General features: G+C 43.3%; 1 protein-coding gene across 1 annotated transcript in view; it reads left to right on the plus strand.

The window, feature by feature from the left end:
• The window catches only part of ccn6 (cellular communication network factor 6), a 53,557-nt gene that overhangs the window by 23,344 nt on the left and 12,568 nt on the right, over positions 1-17,645 (plus strand). The window contains exon 3 of the mRNA XM_019892541.1: positions 12,245-12,481. Within this exon, the coding sequence (XP_019748100.1) occupies positions 12,245-12,481 (237 nt within the window). The remainder of the gene's footprint in view (positions 1-12,244; positions 12,482-17,645) is intronic.

Consider the following 17,645-nt stretch of genomic DNA (forward strand, 5'->3'; position numbering starts at 1 on the left):
AAAAAAAAAAAAAAATTGGGCAAAAGTTTCCCAAGGGCCAAGCCCAGATCCTCCCACCTCCATTCCCCTATTACTGGATAGCACAAAATCACTTTTGTCATTAAAATATGCCAGTTTATCTCAAGTGAATTAAGTGAACTATTCAGTAAAAAGACATCTAAAATTGTCCTTTTCCCCACATTATACATATTATAGTATAGATACAGAATATACACGAAAATATATCCTAGAATGTCTACACTGTAGAGCAAAAGATGTTAAAGAAGTTGATCTGTAGTAATTACTATTAACGTTTAAGTCACAACTTGTTATCTCGCGTTGTACTGATACACTAGACCAGATTGCTCACTATCTGAGACAGATATAGATCTAGTAATACTAATAGTTTAATGAATTGCCTTTTATATATATATATATATATAATGATTTAAACTGACTTACCAGGTTTGTTGACCTTTCTAATGTAGTCGGACAAAAAAATCTCCGTTCAAGTCCTTTTCCTCATGACCACTTGAACGTGTTCCTAACACTCGTGTCTATTGCACATATGTCAGCTTGCCTGTCTACCTGTTTGAACATTGCGCTGGGGTCATACCTGGCCGATCACGCATGAATTAGTTTACACAAAACGCTATTCAAATACTCAACATTCAATGATTAATCTGCATTTTGTGTGCACACGTGCACCCTTTGTGGTTTCCGTTCTTGCCGAAATTTCGAAATCTCCGAGATATGGCGAGGCCTTGAGAATGTGTTACTGTTACTAGCGTTAGTGCTTCAACATGGCTATGCTCGTGAAAGCAAAACAACGAACTCAAACGCTTGTTCATTCAATGTTGTCAACTAATATCTGAATTAATTTTAGGCAATTTTTCCTCAATTTTCCAGAGGAATTTTCATGAAAATTTGAAAATCCGGAATTCTGGGAAAATACGGAGGACTTCCATCACTGATTTTTTAAACAAGCTCCACACCAGCTCACACACCAATGTCAAAACTTTTTTTTTTTTCTGTTTCGCTCACTTTCTTCAAACACACACAGGAAGGCGAGTGTATGTTTTGCGAAAAAAAAAAATTGACACTGGTTGAAAGATCCCAAGAGTGTCAATAAAATGAGATGAAAATCACATCTCGGTTGCGGGCACAGCATGGCTTGGAAAAAGGCAGTGATAATTTTACAGTTTACCCCCAGCGAGTCCCAGGGACTCGCTGATCAGAAAAGTATGAGTCCCATTATGCATTTCGAGAGTCCCAAATTTAAAATTCTGAAATGGTCTACGTATTCAATTGCATATGATAATAACACAAACAACAACATATACATACAATTATAAACAAAAGCTGCAAAAATTTAAATAATTCAGGATTAGGCCTGAGGATTTCGGAAATTCACGGTAACCGTTTTTCGATTCCGTCGGATTACCCAATGGGAAATCACATTAACAAATTTTGGGTTCTGTAAACATTCATCATGAGAACCCAATTTTCTATTTTGACTGATATTCATAATTCATTGAAACTCAAAAGTATAATGTTTCAAGGGTAAATATACAAACAATTACCCAACACCAAGTGGTCGTGCCGGGAGTCCCTTTAAAGCAGGGGTGTCAAACTCAAGTCCTGGAGGGCCGCTGTCCTGCATGTTTTCCAAGTCTCCCTGTTGCAACACACCTGATTCAAATGATCAGATCATCAGCAAGCTCTGCTGATCAAAATATGGTGTAGTCCATATGGCATCATGAATACGGCATACCACAAAATCAGAGTATTTTTTCCAATCTCACACTGCAAATATTAATTTACTGGTAAATATTGATGTGGCTTTGACATCCTCTTCCCAAGACGATGTGCTTTAAAGCAATAATGCCATAATGACCAACAGGTGTGCAGCTGCAGGTGGAGCCCTACAGTCCCACCTGTTGGCCAAAAACAGAACCATGACACTTCGAAACTCATGTGCAAAATTGATCAGTTGAGGTGTTAAACTCAGTGGCAGTGAGTGTTCTGAGATTGAATGATAGTGTCATTGCTTCTCAGTGAGCTTTTCTGTCCAGAATACTGATGTATGGACGTGGTGAATGAACCAGCTCAGAGCAGCTGCTACTGTCAAGTATATTAGGTGCAGCTCCGTATGGCAGACTGGATGAAGGCTTGGTAGTTGTCCCAACATTCATGGCTTTGGTTGCACTGAAGACTGTGGGAAGGGACTGGTTTGTTTTCATGGATTTCCTCATAGCATTGTGCTTCGCTTTATTTGTTTGGATTTTCAAATCCTTCTTCCCTGATGATCCATACCTTAGGGTATCATTGCACCAAAGACAGATGGCAAGCCCTGAAAGAATATCAAAGATATAAGAATGAGTGAAAAAAACAATGCATGTTTTATTTCTGAAGTGAAATCACAGACACATAAAATAAAATATAAATACAATAAGGTTTATGGACCTATATGTAAGACGACAGAAATTTAAGTCTGCACCATATCATTCATTGTTACCTGAAATTTACTACATATTTTCTGAAAATTGACATTACAGAGACACTTCAAACAGGTACCTCCACATATTTATATAGATATGAAGCATGTCTGCCACTGTAATAACCTTTATCTTCATTACTACATATTTTACCACACCAAAGACATTAGAAGCCTACAAAAACTTTCCTCTGAAAAATGTCCTGTCCTGACCCGTAAAAATAAAAAAAATTGGGCAAAAGTTTCCCAAGGGCCAAGCCCAGATCCTCCCACCTCCATTCCCCTATTACTGGATAGCACAAAATCACTTTTGTCATTAAAATATGCCAGTTTATCTCAAGTGAATTAAGTGAACTATTCAGTAAAAAGACATCTAAAATTGTCCTTTTCCCCACATTATACATATTATAGTATAGATACAGAATATACACGAAAATATATCCTAGAATGTCTACACTGTAGAGCAAAAGATGTTAAAGAAGTTGATCTGTAGTAATTACTATTAACGTTTAAGTCACAACTTGTTATCTCGCGTTGTACTGATACACTAGACCAGATTGCTCACTATCTGAGACAGATATAGATCTAGTAATACTAATAGTTTAATGAATTGCCTTTTTGCCGCAGCAACCTTACTTATGAACAAAATGTACGGCACGTGATTCCCCTACATTGCTTAGCAAAGTTACTGATTGACTCGTACATTGTTGTACTTTTGGAGGCACGGCACAGTCTTGGGCACATGGTCTGAAAACATGTCTGGTAAATGCAAGCAAATCTCATTGTCGGTAAAGGCTGAAACAGTCTCTCATTTTAGAAAGGGATCTCCGAGACGAAGCTCAGCCGAGGCTAATAATTGGCAAAGTAAACGATTTCGACAATCATCCGAAATGGAAAAAAAATCTAGGTCAACAGATTATAAAATGATCGTAAATGGCTTTGATGCATATCCTGAACTGGAGAAGGCACTTTCCATTTGCTGGCTGAATGTTTTCTTCATACTGTATACACATATTTGTAACTGACATGTTTATACGGTATTACATATTCATGTTTATACATCAATAAATGTTCATACTGTATTATTCATCATCGTTGGTGGCCATTTTATTGGAAATGGTTACAATGACCTACCATTACAATGGACAGATTCGTTATGTTCCTCAACTCGAGGACCTTGAGGTATGTTGTAACGAGGTTTGACTATCTGCAGCTGCGCATGTGGATTTATTATTTGTGCATGAACATGGCTTGAAAACAAAATGCTTCTACCTCAGTCATTGCTATGAAAGGAACCCAGAGAGAATTTGATACAGTGGATCAATAAACGATAACAGATTTGGTTCAGCAGTTGAAACCATTAACTAGCTGTCTTGCCTCAATGCCATCTGACTTTTTCAAAATTATTGTGAAATCTGTTCAAACCAAGTTATAGCAAATAATCAACTTTTCGCTTCAGTCAGGCAAGTTTCCTTTACCCCTCAAGGTAACTAATGTCAAGCCCCTTCTAAAAAAACAGAACACTGGAAAATGTCCTTGCTCGCAAATTATAGACCGATCTCAAAATTTTGCTTCTGATCCAAGAGTCGAGAAAGCGGTTTTTAATCAATTTAGCCAATTCTTAAAATCTACTTTTTCACAGTACTAGCAAATAATCAACTTTTCGCTTAAGTCAGGCAAGTTTCCTTTACCCCTCAAGGTAAATAATGTCAAGCCCCTTCTAAAAAAACAGAACACTGGAAAATGTCCTTGCTCGCAAATTATAGACCGATCTCAAAATTTTGCTTCTGATCCAAGAGTCGAGAAAGCGGTTTTTAATCAATTTAGCCAATTCTTAAAATCTACTTTTTCACAGTACAAAGCTGTCACTGCAAGAATGCTTGGACTGCACCAACTGGGACGTCTTTGAAACTTCAAACGGCACACTGGATGAATACACAGACACTGTAACATCATGTATCAGTTTCTGTGAATACCAACAAAGTCCTTCCGCTCCTTGAACAATCACAAGCCATGGTTCACTGCCAAAGTCAGGCAATTTAGAAAAGAAAGAGGCCGACCTTAGATAGGACACTGTACAAAAACGGCCAAAGCCAAGTGACAAAGGAAATCAACATTAAAACGAGACGCTATGCAGATAGTCTGAAAAAACAGTTTTCTGCTAACAACTTTGCATCTGTGTGGAATGGGTTGAAAGCAATTACAAACTACAGGACACCATCCTCCCAAGCAGTGAACAGTAAGGGGCAGGCTGACGATCTAAACGTGTTTTTCTCCAGATTCGAAAAGGATACCTCCACTTCCCACACCTGCCCACCCCTACCAGAAAGTACCTTACCCACACCCAGATCTCATTGCCTACCATGGAGATCCACGAACTGGACATGAGACAACTCTTCAAGCAGCAGAAGATCAAGTAGGCCGCGGGGTCCGATTAGGTGTCGTCCTCCTGTCGCCGCTGACCAGCTTGCTCCGGTCTTCACACAGATCTTCTACAGATCCGTGCAGCTATGTGAGGTCCGGTCCTTCTTCAGTCCACCATCATCCCAATCCCCAAGACACCAGCTACATCGGAACTGAACGACTGTAGGCCTGTCGCTCTGATGCCTGTGGTCATGAAGTCCGAACGCCTTGTGCTGAACCACCTAAAGAACACCACCGGACCCCCGCTGGACCCCCTGCAGTTTGCTCACCAGGCTAAATAGTCTGTAGAGGACGCAGTCAACATAGGACTGCACAACGTCCTCGAGCACCTCAACGGCACAGGGACCAACACAAGAACCCTGTTTGTCGAGTTCAGCTCTGCATTAAATACCATCATCCTGGAACTCCTCACCTCTAAGCTTCTCAATCTCAGTGTGTCCCTTACAATCTTGCCATTGGATGCTCAGATTGTAAAAAGCACATTCCCCAGAGTTACACGCGCTCCGCCCCTGGCAGCGCCCCACTATTTGAGGACTGCTCGAGACGAACGATTGCACCTCAACGCACCCAGCCTTCAAACTCATAAAGTTCGTAGACGACACACAGTCACTGGCCTCATCAAAGATGGCGGCAATCTGCGTACCGACAAGTGCAGCAGCTGGCGCTCTGGTATACCCAACACAACCTGGAGCTGAACACGCTCAAGACTGGAGAGATGATCGTGGATCTCAGGAAATATTTTTCACCAGCCTTCAAGTTCCTGGGAATCACAGTCTCCCAGGACATGAAGTTGGATATCAACACCAACTCTATCCTGAACAAAGCCCAGCAAAAGATACTTCTTGAGGCTGGGGAGGAAGCATGGCTGGCCACAGGATCTTCTAAGACAGTTCTACACAGCCGTCATTAAATCAGTCCTCTGTCACTTTATCACAGTCTGGTTTGGGGCCGCCACAACACACTGCAAAAAAAAAAATCATTGGTACCGCCTTACCCACTCTCAAGGACTTCAACACCACTCGAAACAAAACAAGGGCACGGAAAATCCTACTGGACCTCCCACAACCTGCCAAGCACCTCTTCCAGCTACTCCCCTCAGGCAAGCAGTACCAATCCATGCGCACCAAAACCAGCAGACATTCAAACAGAGGCTTCTTCCCTCTCTCCATTAACTCTAAACACTAACCCAAATCTAGCGTGGCTCTTTACAATTTTGCACACACCTGTGGAACAGTATTACGGCAATAATCATTGTCCAGCACTGTACTTACTTGAACAATTGTCAGTGATCTATATTCCACAGCACCAGACACTTTAAAGTGCTCATGGACCTCTGTACAATTGCACACTTAAAGTTGTTCTACAAATACTGCTATTGGTCACTGCACAACCTAGTATGTATTGCACCACTGATCACTTTCGCTCCATGACTCTGTACATTGTCACAGAGCGTCATTGGGTGGTACGACTGCACAATGGTTCCCTTACATTACGGAAAGTCTTTCGATACTTATATGTCATGTCTTTTTTATCATGATTGCTTGTTATTGCAATACTAGTGTCACGTATACTACCACTGACAAATTCATTGTGTATGTTCGACATACTTGGCCAATAAAGATGATTCTGATAAATAGTAATCAGGATTCCGATCTCATCGCAGTAGGGAAACAACTCTTGAAGTTCTAATGATACAATATCGAACACTGGATGTAGGGAAGGGCTAGTCATATTGGATCTCAGTACAGAATTTGAAACAGTTGATCATAACAGACTGTTGAACAGCTTGCAAACTGCTTGGGATTAAATGAAACAGTCCTGAAATGGTTTAGGTCCGATTTAAAGGAAAGGAGGTACGTTGTGACAATCGCAAATTTTTAATCAGATTGAATGGTCATGACATGCGGGGTACCCTCAAAGACCAGTCCTTGGATCCCCTCTGTTCAGTCTGTATCTGTTACGCAAGGCATGGCAGTTTTATTTAAATTTATTTTATGTAAAGATAACATTACACGGTCGCCGCAATCTCGGATGTAAGGAAGCTAACAGCTACGTTAGCCAGGAACGATACTCGATCGTCTTTAGAAAGTGACTAAATTTTAGCAACAAGTGGTTTTAAACTCAACACGCATAACATTTAAGCATCTGACCACACTCACTGCATAAAACGACTCTCTCTTTCTGTCCCGAAACACCTCTTTAGCATAGCTGAAAAACACGCTTGCTCCCATCAGAAAAAAAGAGTGCAATGTGCACACGCGCGGCTTCGAGTGAACACACTAAATGCTATTACTTATTCAGCCTCTGAAAGGCAGCAGCACTCTACGTGACATCACCCGGCGTGACAATTTATCCCCCAATTATATAAAATGGCGACAATCAACAAAAAAAAGGGACGGCGCTTTCAGGATGGATGCAAATTGGACTATTTCGTCACTGAAATACGCAACAACCGTGTCTACCTCATTTGCCAAAAGACAGTGGCTATTTTTAAAAAGTATAATGCCAAGCGACATTATCAAACAAAACACGCTGACATGTACAACAAGATTACAGGGAAGGAACGGACTGAGAAATTGAAGCAGCTTGAAGCTCGTTTAATCTCACAGCAGCAGTATTTTGCAAGAGCCCGAGAGTCAAATGAGAACGCCACAGTGGCTAGTTACGAGGTAGCAGCGCTGATCGCAAAGCATTCCAAACCTTTCAACGAAGGAGAATTTATCAAAGACTGTGTGATGAATATGGTGAAGAAAATCTGTCCTGAGAAGCAGCAAGAGTTTGCCAAAGTCTGCCTGGTGCGTAACACTGTGGCACGCAGGATTGAAGTGTCATCGGACATCAAAAGACAATTGAGAGTGTTGGGGGAAGAGTGGCCTCCTCTTCTCCGCGTGTTCATTTAATTTCGGACGAGGAGAATGTTGGTAATCCAAATAAAGGCTTGAGGCGATGAACAGTTCCTTCGAAGGGTTTTAATTTATTTTTCTGCAGTTTACAAATCGATTCGGGCTCCTGAGGGGTCCAGATTTCAATCAGGAAGCGTAGAAGAAACACATTCATGAGATTATATAGAGACAATATGATAATGAGAGGCGGGGAGGGACGCCTCTCATGCAAATCCCGGAAACAAAGAAAGTAACATGTCATCTGACCCGGTGTGGCTAGACGAAGTTGGGAGTGGTGAGGTGAGACCAAACCACCATTACCCACCATTTGGTGTGATGGCAAGTTCCAGAATCCCCGCTGTGCATATATCCTGAGATAAGAGGTCTTCCCAGGGGGGCTTAACAGCAATCAGGGGCTTACTCAAGGTGCGGGGGGACAACAGAAGACACTTGGGGGGCCGTTAATCAACCAAGGAGGAAGAAGATAAAATTTATCACTACATACGTTGTTTTAAGTGTGCAAACAGATGTTCAGGAAAGAGACTGGGATCAATAGTACTCATAGTAAGGTGCAGTCCCTCAATAGATGCAACACAGAAACTAGAGATAACAGTTCCTCTTTTGATGTCGACATGTCCTCTGGAGGGGTCCTAAAAGTGGTGGGGGTGAGGGGGTACCAAAGGTGATTGTAATCACAGTAAGCAGGAAACACCTTCAACAGCATTCTACATTGTTTCTTTCAAATCCAACTAACAGAGAGGAATAATATCTTAACAAGAGACAGAGGAAAGGAGTTAGACTTTTTTTCGCTGGCTTGCGACCAAAGCACAGACACCTCGGACGCTGCTCAGTTACTTATTTTTTTTGATTTTTTTTTTTTTTTTAGGGAGTGGTCAGTGAAATGAACGTTACCGAAGAACTACTTGACCTTCAGAGCCTAAAAACCCAAATGAGGGGAACAGACTTATTCTCTTGTCCCGGGGATGATGTGAAACGCCCGTTCAAGAACATTTCTGGCATTATTACGGATGGGGGTCCATGACCACTGAATGAAGTGGATTAGCAACACTGATAAGTAACAAAGTAAGTGAAGAAAGGGGTGAAGCTGTAAAACGCCATTGTATCATTCATCTGCAAGTTGTGTGCTAATCATCTCCGATACGAGCATGTTATGAAATTGGTGATAAAAACTACTAACGACATCCGCTCCAGAGCGCTATGCCAGCGTCAGTTTCAACAGTTTCTAAGTGAGATTCATGTGGATTATGGAGATGTTGTCTATTACACTGACGTGCAATGGCTCAGTCGGGGTTCTGCACTGTCACGCTTCTACAAATGGCTCAGTCGGGGTTCTTGCACTGTCACGCTTCTACTCTCTTAAGCAACAAATCTGTGAGTTTTTGGCTGAAAAGGGACAATCTATGCAAGAAATAAGTGACCCTATGTGGCTGGCTGATTTTGGTTTTCTAATTGATATTTCAAAGCACCTAAATTTCCTCAACACCAGTCTGCAGGGGCCAGACGCAGTCATAAGACAACTATATTCACATATCAAAGCCTTTGGAAACAAGCTGAAATTGTTTGAAAGACACCCGTCGCACACCCAACCCAATACTGCACACTTTCCAGCGCTGCAAGAAATCATGATCACATTCCCACAGAGCAATGTCAGTGCAAGAAGGTACGCATCAGCGATTTCATCTCTGGTTGGAGACTTCAGACAACGCTTTAGAGATTTTGCAGCTATCAAGAATGACATCGCTCTTTGTTTTCCTCACCTTTTTCCGTGGACACAGATAATTCCAGACTATTTGCAGCTGGAGCTCATTGAGTTGCAGTGTGACGCTGAGAGCCGTAGTTGGCACCAGCAGCTATCTCGTGTCAACTTTTACCGACAGCTGGATAAGGACAGGTTTCGAGAGATTGTAACGTTTGCTAAGAAAATGCTGAGCTTGTTTGGGTCGACCAATTTGTGTGAGAAGACATTCTCGGTAATGAACATAAATAAAAGCCATGGGAGGACACACCTCACGGGCTATCACCTGTTTGACAACTTGCGCATTAATACCACTGCTTTTGAGCCAGACCTGCCCTTTGTGCTGCAGTCCAGATCTCAGTATCACCCATCACATTAATTCACAAGTTCACTCCAGAAAAAATGTTCACTCCAGAATAAACTTTTAAAAGTTCAATCAACATTTATATTTACTGATATGTCATACTTCAAATGATCCTTGCACTTGTGGATATGTCTATTGCTTGTTCAATTTCTGTTATTTGAGTCAAAGGTTCTGTGAATATTGAACAGCCACGATGATATATTTTGTGTTTCAAATGTAATTTGCACTCAGGAGACTTCTGTTTAAGAAAAAAAAGTTAGGTGAATATTCAGTTGCATGTGATATGCATGTTTCAAATGAACTAAAAGACATGCTTTGTTAGGGAGGGGCCAGCCAGGCAGCCTCCTCAGACAGGGTGCTCTGCACCTCACACCTGATACTCGCCAGCTCATCACCCACCTGTAGCCCATCTGCTCATTTAGACTGGTATAAGTTGGCTCTCAAAGCATTCGTCAGTGCCGTCACCAACTGTAGTGAGCTCTGTTGGCATCGCCTGCAGTTTTCGTTTCCTGTGTGGACATTTTCCCTGTGGACTCCTTGTGCTTCTATTGTGAACATTAAGTAAGTCCCAGTTTTCTCCCTGAGTGAGGTTTTAATTTCCTGTGTGGACATTTCCCTGTGGATTATTCTCCCTGAGTCACATTGCAAAGACTAATAAACAACGCCAAGTCTTGGCTTCCACCATACCTGCTTGGTGTTGTGCATTCGGGGTCATATACAAACCATAACAGTACAAACTTGCCATGACGACCCCAGCCGACACAGGCAAATCTGGACTCAATTTGATCCAAGATGCTCTTGTCAAGCAGGTTCACCTGACCGCTACCCACACCCAGCAATTACAGGACACCTCCGTAGCCTTACAGGGCCTTCAGGCTCAGATCCAGCCCCTTCAGTAGTACCATGATCTTGGGGAGGTTTTCAGCAAGGCCCGGGCTCAGTCTTTCCCCCCCACACCGGCCTTATGACTGTGCTATCGACCTCCCTCCCGGGCTGCCCTCCCAAGAAGTCGTCTGTAAAGTCTTGATATCCCAGAGAAGGCTGCTATGGACAAGTATACTTTGGAGTCGTTGGCAGCAGGGCTCATCTGGCCCTCATCCTCACAGATGGCAGCTGGCTTCTTTTTCGTGAAGAAGGATGGTGGTCTCCAACCCTGCATTGACTATCACCAACTCAACGACATAACGATCAAGAACAAGTACCCCCTACCTCTTATGAACTCCACTCTCGAGCCCCTCACTCAGGCTACTGTCTTCCCCAAGCTGGATCTCAGGAACGCCTACCATCTCGTCCGGATCCGGTAAGGGGGACCAGTGGAAGACAGTGTTTAAGACAACTCATGGTCATGGAGTACCTGGTAATGCCGTTCAGACTCACAAATGCCGCAGTGGTATTCCAGCACTCATGAATGACATCCTCCATGACATGCTTGACCGGTTTGCTGTGGGCTACCTTGATGACATCCTCGTCTTCTCCAGGTCTCTAGAGGAGCATGTGCAACACGTGCAGCAGGTACTCAAACGAATCCTTTGTAACTGGCTCTTTGTCAAAGCTGAGAAGTGCCGGTTCCATTCTAATTCTATTGAGTACCTTGGTTTCATCCTGGAAGGGGGTAAGACTTGGGCGGATCCTCGTAAGATCCAGGCGGGAGTGGACTGGCCAGATCCCACGTCCTGGAAGGAACTGAAGTGCTTCCTCGGCTTTGCTAACTTCTACAGGAAATTCATCAGTAACCACAGCAGCGTGGCTGAACCCCTCACAAGATTAACCTCTCAGTCTCAACGGTTTGTTTGGTCACCTGCAGCTTTTAGTTTATACATACCTAAAGACTTCAGGGTGAAAGGTGAAGATGATTACATGAAAGCAGTTGCTTGCTGGTACGATATGCGGCGATTTACATTTGATTCGATTAGTCGACCAATTGCAACTATTGGTGACTAGTCGATACGCAATATAGTAGTTGGTGAGAATTGTTATTAAATGGTCTACACGGGCTGGGTTAGTGCTCAGCATTGACCTATATTATTCACGTAATATGCATAAAACATGGCAGGGAATGTTGAAAATGAAACCATAATTAGAAATGTGTGAGTGCATGCATGTATTTGCAAGTGTGTGTGTGTGTGTGTGTGTGTGTGTGTGTGTGTGTGTGCGCACATATGGGAGGAGTGTGGGGTACTTATAACTTCCGCCTCCCAAGTGAATCACCTTCTCACCCTTCCAGCATACACACATATCACAATCATTTGTAATGCCTAAAAAAAAAAAAAAAAAACAACAAAAATAAAAAAAAACTGTTCATTAGTGCTGGAGCCATGAATTTGTCTTTTTTTTTTTTCCAGACTTGATGGGAGTTGGATGTGATCTTAATGGAGCCCATTATGAGAACGGAGAAGCCTTCCAGCCAAACCCCCTTTACAAGTGCACATGTATTACAGGAGCCATTGGCTGTACTCCTGTATTCTTACAGAAGCCTGCAGGTCTTTTGGGCCCCACCCCGCTGATAGGAAACCTGCACGCAAGCCTTCATAGTGGCAAGATTTCGAAGAAAAATGTACAGGATACAGTCTACATGTCAGGTGTGTATTTTTTGGGAGACTAACCATGCAGTGAAAAATGCAAGAGATATTCACCATTAAGGCTTGAGCAGTGACAGCTGCAAAGTCCCTTTTGTTTTTGTGGAAATTATTTCAATAATTAGGGCCTGACCATTGACCGCTGCGAGGTCCCAATTGTTTTGAAGGAATTATTAGTGCCAGAGGAGAGACCGCTGTGAGATCCCTATTCTATAAGAAGATCCATCCATTTATCCATTTTCTGATCCACTTATCCCTACAAGGGTCGCGGGGCATGCTGGAATGTTAGAATTCTTATTAGGGCCTGAGCAATGACCGCTATGATGTCAGTACAGTTTTTGTAGACAATGTGCATTAAGTGACCATACCGACACATGAACAAGGACATACTTTAAACTTTGTTCTTGCTGATGGTCTACCGCAGGGGTGTCCAAAGTCGGTCCTCAAGTGTCCTGCCTGTTTTCCAGCTCTCCCAGGAGCAACACACCTGATTCAAATCATCATGATCGTCCTACTGCTGCTTCAGAGCTTGCTGATGAGCTGACCATCTGAAGCAGGTGTGTTGCAGCCGGGAGAGCTGGAAAACAGGAAGGACAGTGGCCCTCCAGGCCCGGAGCTGGACATGCCTGGTCTACCATGAGTTCTGATCACATGAATGTTTTCTTTAACCCTCTCACTGCAAGTCAGTTCTTTGATGCCTTTGATAAGCTTTGCCTTCCCCCTTCAAACATGGAGGAGCACACCTCTAGGTTATACCTGTCCCATCATGCTAAATTGGATTCGGTGACTCCATTAAAAACTGTGCAGTCAAATCCTAGACTCGAGCCATGGGTTAACGACACAACTCGCGCAGCTAAGCAGGAGTGCTGCAAAGCTGAATGTAAGTGGGAAAAAGGCCAAGCTGCAGCCCTCTTATAAAAAATCTGGAAAGATTGCTGGAAAGATTGCTGATCTAACTACCCGATCACAGTTAAAGAGGCCAAAATAGAACATTGATCAAACCTAATTTAGGCTAACCGTCAGAACTCTGAACTCACGCGTACCATTTGAAACTATTGATTTTGTACCTAAACACGCTCAGCCGATTTGCTCACACTCTTCACCTGAAATGTACACAACACATTCCTGTAGTTTTTCATTGATCAGGTTTCTACAACTAGGACTTGTGTTTCAAACACCACATTTGACCCCTCTGTCCATGGTCCTTGTTCAGGGATGCCAAATTCTTCAGAAGCTGTGTCCTTGACATTTTTGGAGGATGTCGTTTGCCAAATTAACTCTTCTGACTCCCCTTATGACTCTTGATCAAGATGTGCTGTCAAAAGTGGTGCACATGAGGTTAAAATATTTATTGGGTGAATACCCAACCCTCCTTCTCCATTCTCCCCAGTTCCGACCCACCTGCTCTCTGCATTCACCTCCCCATCTGTCCACCAAATCTCCATCTTAATTCAGAAGTCCAAAACCTCCACTTGTCAACTTGACCCTCTCCCGACTGTTCTAGTCAAAGCTTCTATCCAGGCCCTCTCCCCTCTCATCACTAACATTATTCAAACTTCCCTCTTACTGGCAATGTACCTTCCCATCTCAAAACTGCTGCTGTCACTCCCACACTTAAGAAGCCTGGCTCTGATCCCTCCGACCTGAACAACTTCCGTCCCATACCAAACCTCCCCTTCATTTCCAAACTCCAAGCAAGAACAGTGGCTGCTCAACTTCACACCCTTCTCTCCTCCAATAACCTCTGTGAACAATTTCAATCTGGCTTCCGTCCCCTCCATAGTACTGAAACTGCCCTCCTCAAAATATCCAATGACCTTCTTCTCTCTGCTGACTCCGGTTCACTCGCCATCCTCCTCCTGCTTGATCTTAGTGCAGCCTTTGACACCATCTCTCACTCCATCCTCCTTGACAGACTCTCCTCCATTGGTATCACCAGCATCCCCCTCTCCTGGTTCCGCTCCTATCTTTCTGACCGGACCCAGTTTATCCAGCTCAAATGTTTTAGGTCTCACCCCTTTCCCCTCACTTCAGGTGTTCCTCGGAGTTCTGTCCTTGGCCCCTTGCTGTTTCTAATCTATCTTCTCCCTCTGGGTAATATCTTCAGGAAACATCACATTCACTGCTACGCGGATGACACCCAGCTCTACATCTCTACCAAACCAAACACCACACTTCCACCATCCTCCCTAACCAACTGTCTGCAGGAATTAAAATCATGGTTCACCTCAAACTGAACAGCAATAAAACTGAACTCCTTCTCATTGGCACCAAATCCACCCTAAACAAAATAAACAATTTCTCCATTCCCTTTGACAGCTCCTCCATCTCCCCCTCCCCTCAGGTCAAGAGTCTGGGTGTCATCCTTGAGAGCACCCTCTCCTTCACCTCACATATCAACCACATCACTCGTTCTTCATATTATCATCTTAGAAACATCCACCGGCTCCGCTCTTCTCTCACCCCTCACTCCACTGCTATACTTATTCAAACCCTCGCGACTCGATTACTGTAATTCCCTCCTGCTCGGTCTCCCTCAAAAACCCCTCCATAAGCTTCAGCTGGTCCAAATTTCAGCCGCTCACATTATCACGCTCACACCATCCATCAACCATATTAAACCTGTCCTCCAACATCTCCACTGGCTCTCCATTATACACCGCATTCAATATAAAATCCTGCTCCTTACATTCAAAGCCATCCATAACCTTGCCCCTCCATACCTATCTGACCTCATCCATATTCCTACACCTTTTTAATTTTAATTCCTGCTCTCTTCGTTCTTCCTCCTCTCTCCTCCTCACTGTCCCCCCTGCTCGCCTCGTCACCATGGGTAACAGAGCCTTCAGTCGCTCTGCTCCCCAGCTCTAGAACACACTCCCCGATGACCTTCGTCATACAGACTCATTAATACATTTCAAATCCAGCCTCAAAACACATCTGTTTAGACAAGCTTATTTACTCGGACAATAAATCCATTATCTTTATTTTATTTTATCTTATTTGATGTTGTTTTCAACATTGTATTTGTGATTTTAACTGCTTGTTGTAAGGTGTCCTTGAGTTCATAGAAAGGCGCCCACAAATAAAATGAATTATTATTATTATTATTATTATCGTCTGGCAGGTCAGGTTTTAAGATCATGCAGGCCACAGAGTGAGCCCTCCTGTGATGAGTTTTTAATGATATCCTCCTTGCAAATGACACTAGAGACTATGTCTGGCTGGTTTTATTGGATTTAATTGCAGTGTTTGATATGGTGGATCGCAGCATTCTGTTGGCTCATTTGCAGCACCTGGTAGGCATTAGCGGTAGCACCCTTGAGTGGATTAGTTGCTGCAGTATTCGGCTGACAGAGCTTTCTGTATTAGCTTTGGTTGCCCTGAGTCATGAATTGCCTGACTGTTGTGTGGTGTTCCACATAGTTTAATTCTGGGGCACCTACCATATTTTTCGGACTATAAATCGCAGTCGTTTTTTTCAGTTTGGCAGGGGGTGCGATTTATACTCTGGTGCTACTTATAATAATGTGTTAATAATTTCACAAATATCATTTCACATTATTTTCACACTTAACCGCAAGAGGGCGCTCTAGGCCTGTGTTGATAATTTCAATATTGCCAGTAATTTATAAAAACAACCGAGAAGGGCTTTACAAAAATGGCACCGAAAAGAAAATCAGATTCTGCAGATTACAAGCTGCAAATAGTGAAATATGCAGCCAAAAACGGTAATAGAGCAGCAGAAAGAAAGTTTGGAGTTAGCGAGAAACTTGTAAGAGACTGGAGAAAAGCGGAAGTTACTCTTACTGAAATGAAGACAACAAAAAAAGCTAATCGCGGGCTAAAAGTGGTGGCCGCAGTTAGAGGAACGAGTTCGCGCATGGGTGCTTGAACAACGTGCTGCTGGGAGAGGTTTGTCAACAGTGCAGTCGCGTCTCCACGCCCAGGTAGTTGCCCAGGAGATGAATATAAATGACTTTGCGGGAGTACCTTCTTGGTGTTACCGCTTCATGCAACGCAATCGCCTCTCTATCAGAGCAAGGACAACAATGTCCCAAAAACTGCCAGCAGACTTCCAAGCCAAGGTCGACAGTTTCCATGAGTTCATTGAAAAGCATGTAAGTGAGCACAACGTGACACCGGATTATATTATTAACATGGATGAGGTCCCTCTCACCTTTGACATTCCCATGGGCCTAAGTGTTGCAGAGAAAGGGCAAAAAAGTGTGAATATAGTTACAACTGGTCATGAGAAATCACACTTCACAGTGGTGCTGGCATGTTGTGGAGATGGATCAAAATTTCCACCAATGGTCATTTTCAAATGAAAAACCATGCCAAAAATCCAATCCTCCTCAGTTGCAGTCGCCGTGAATGAGAAAGGGTGGATGGGATCAAGAAATGCTGACCTTATGGCTTACAAAGTGCTACATTAAGCGACCGGATGGCTTCTTTAGAGCACGCAAAGCTCTGCTTGTGATGGATAGCATGAGAGCGCACATCACACCACAGTTCAAAAATAAATTAAAAGTTTTCAACTCCATACCTGCCATCATCCCTGGAGGCTTAACCAAAATACTCCAGCCTCTCTCCGTGAATAGGAGCTTTAAGGCAGTCTTGCGTAACCTGTGGGAGCAGTGGATGATGGATGGAGAGCACAAATTCACAGCAACCGGGAGAATGCGCCATGCAACTTTCCTGGAAGTCATTGAATGGATCGACAAAACATGGGCTTCAGTGACAACCGAAACCATCCTGTCGGGATTCAGAAAGGCTGGAATAATTGGAACTGCAACTAACGATGAGTCTGACGTAAGCGACGTAGAAGAGGAAGCGGCACATCGTCTACCTCCCAAGTTGGGGGGAGGGAGAGGGAGACTTTCGTCTCGACCCTGTTTCCCCCACAGAAACCAAATATGTGTCACACCCCTAATTACTTTCCATTGTATTCTTAAGTACCCATCAACGAGTGGGTACTTACCCACTGACAAAGACACAGCTGTCCTGCACAATCTCAAATGCAGTGTCGACATCATGGACCAGAAATTGAGCAGTTATTCTGTGCGTGAAGGTACAAGGAGATGGCCGATGGCTGTGTTTTATAACATCCTTAACATGGCTGCCACAAAAGCAAATGCTTTGTAAACAGCATGTAAAGGGTCCA

Source organism: Hippocampus comes, unplaced genomic scaffold, assembly GCF_001891065.2.
Source record: "Hippocampus comes isolate QL1 unplaced genomic scaffold, H_comes_QL1_v1.1 scaffold212, whole genome shotgun sequence".
In the NCBI taxonomy this organism is placed as follows: domain Eukaryota; kingdom Metazoa; phylum Chordata; class Actinopteri; order Syngnathiformes; family Syngnathidae; genus Hippocampus; species Hippocampus comes.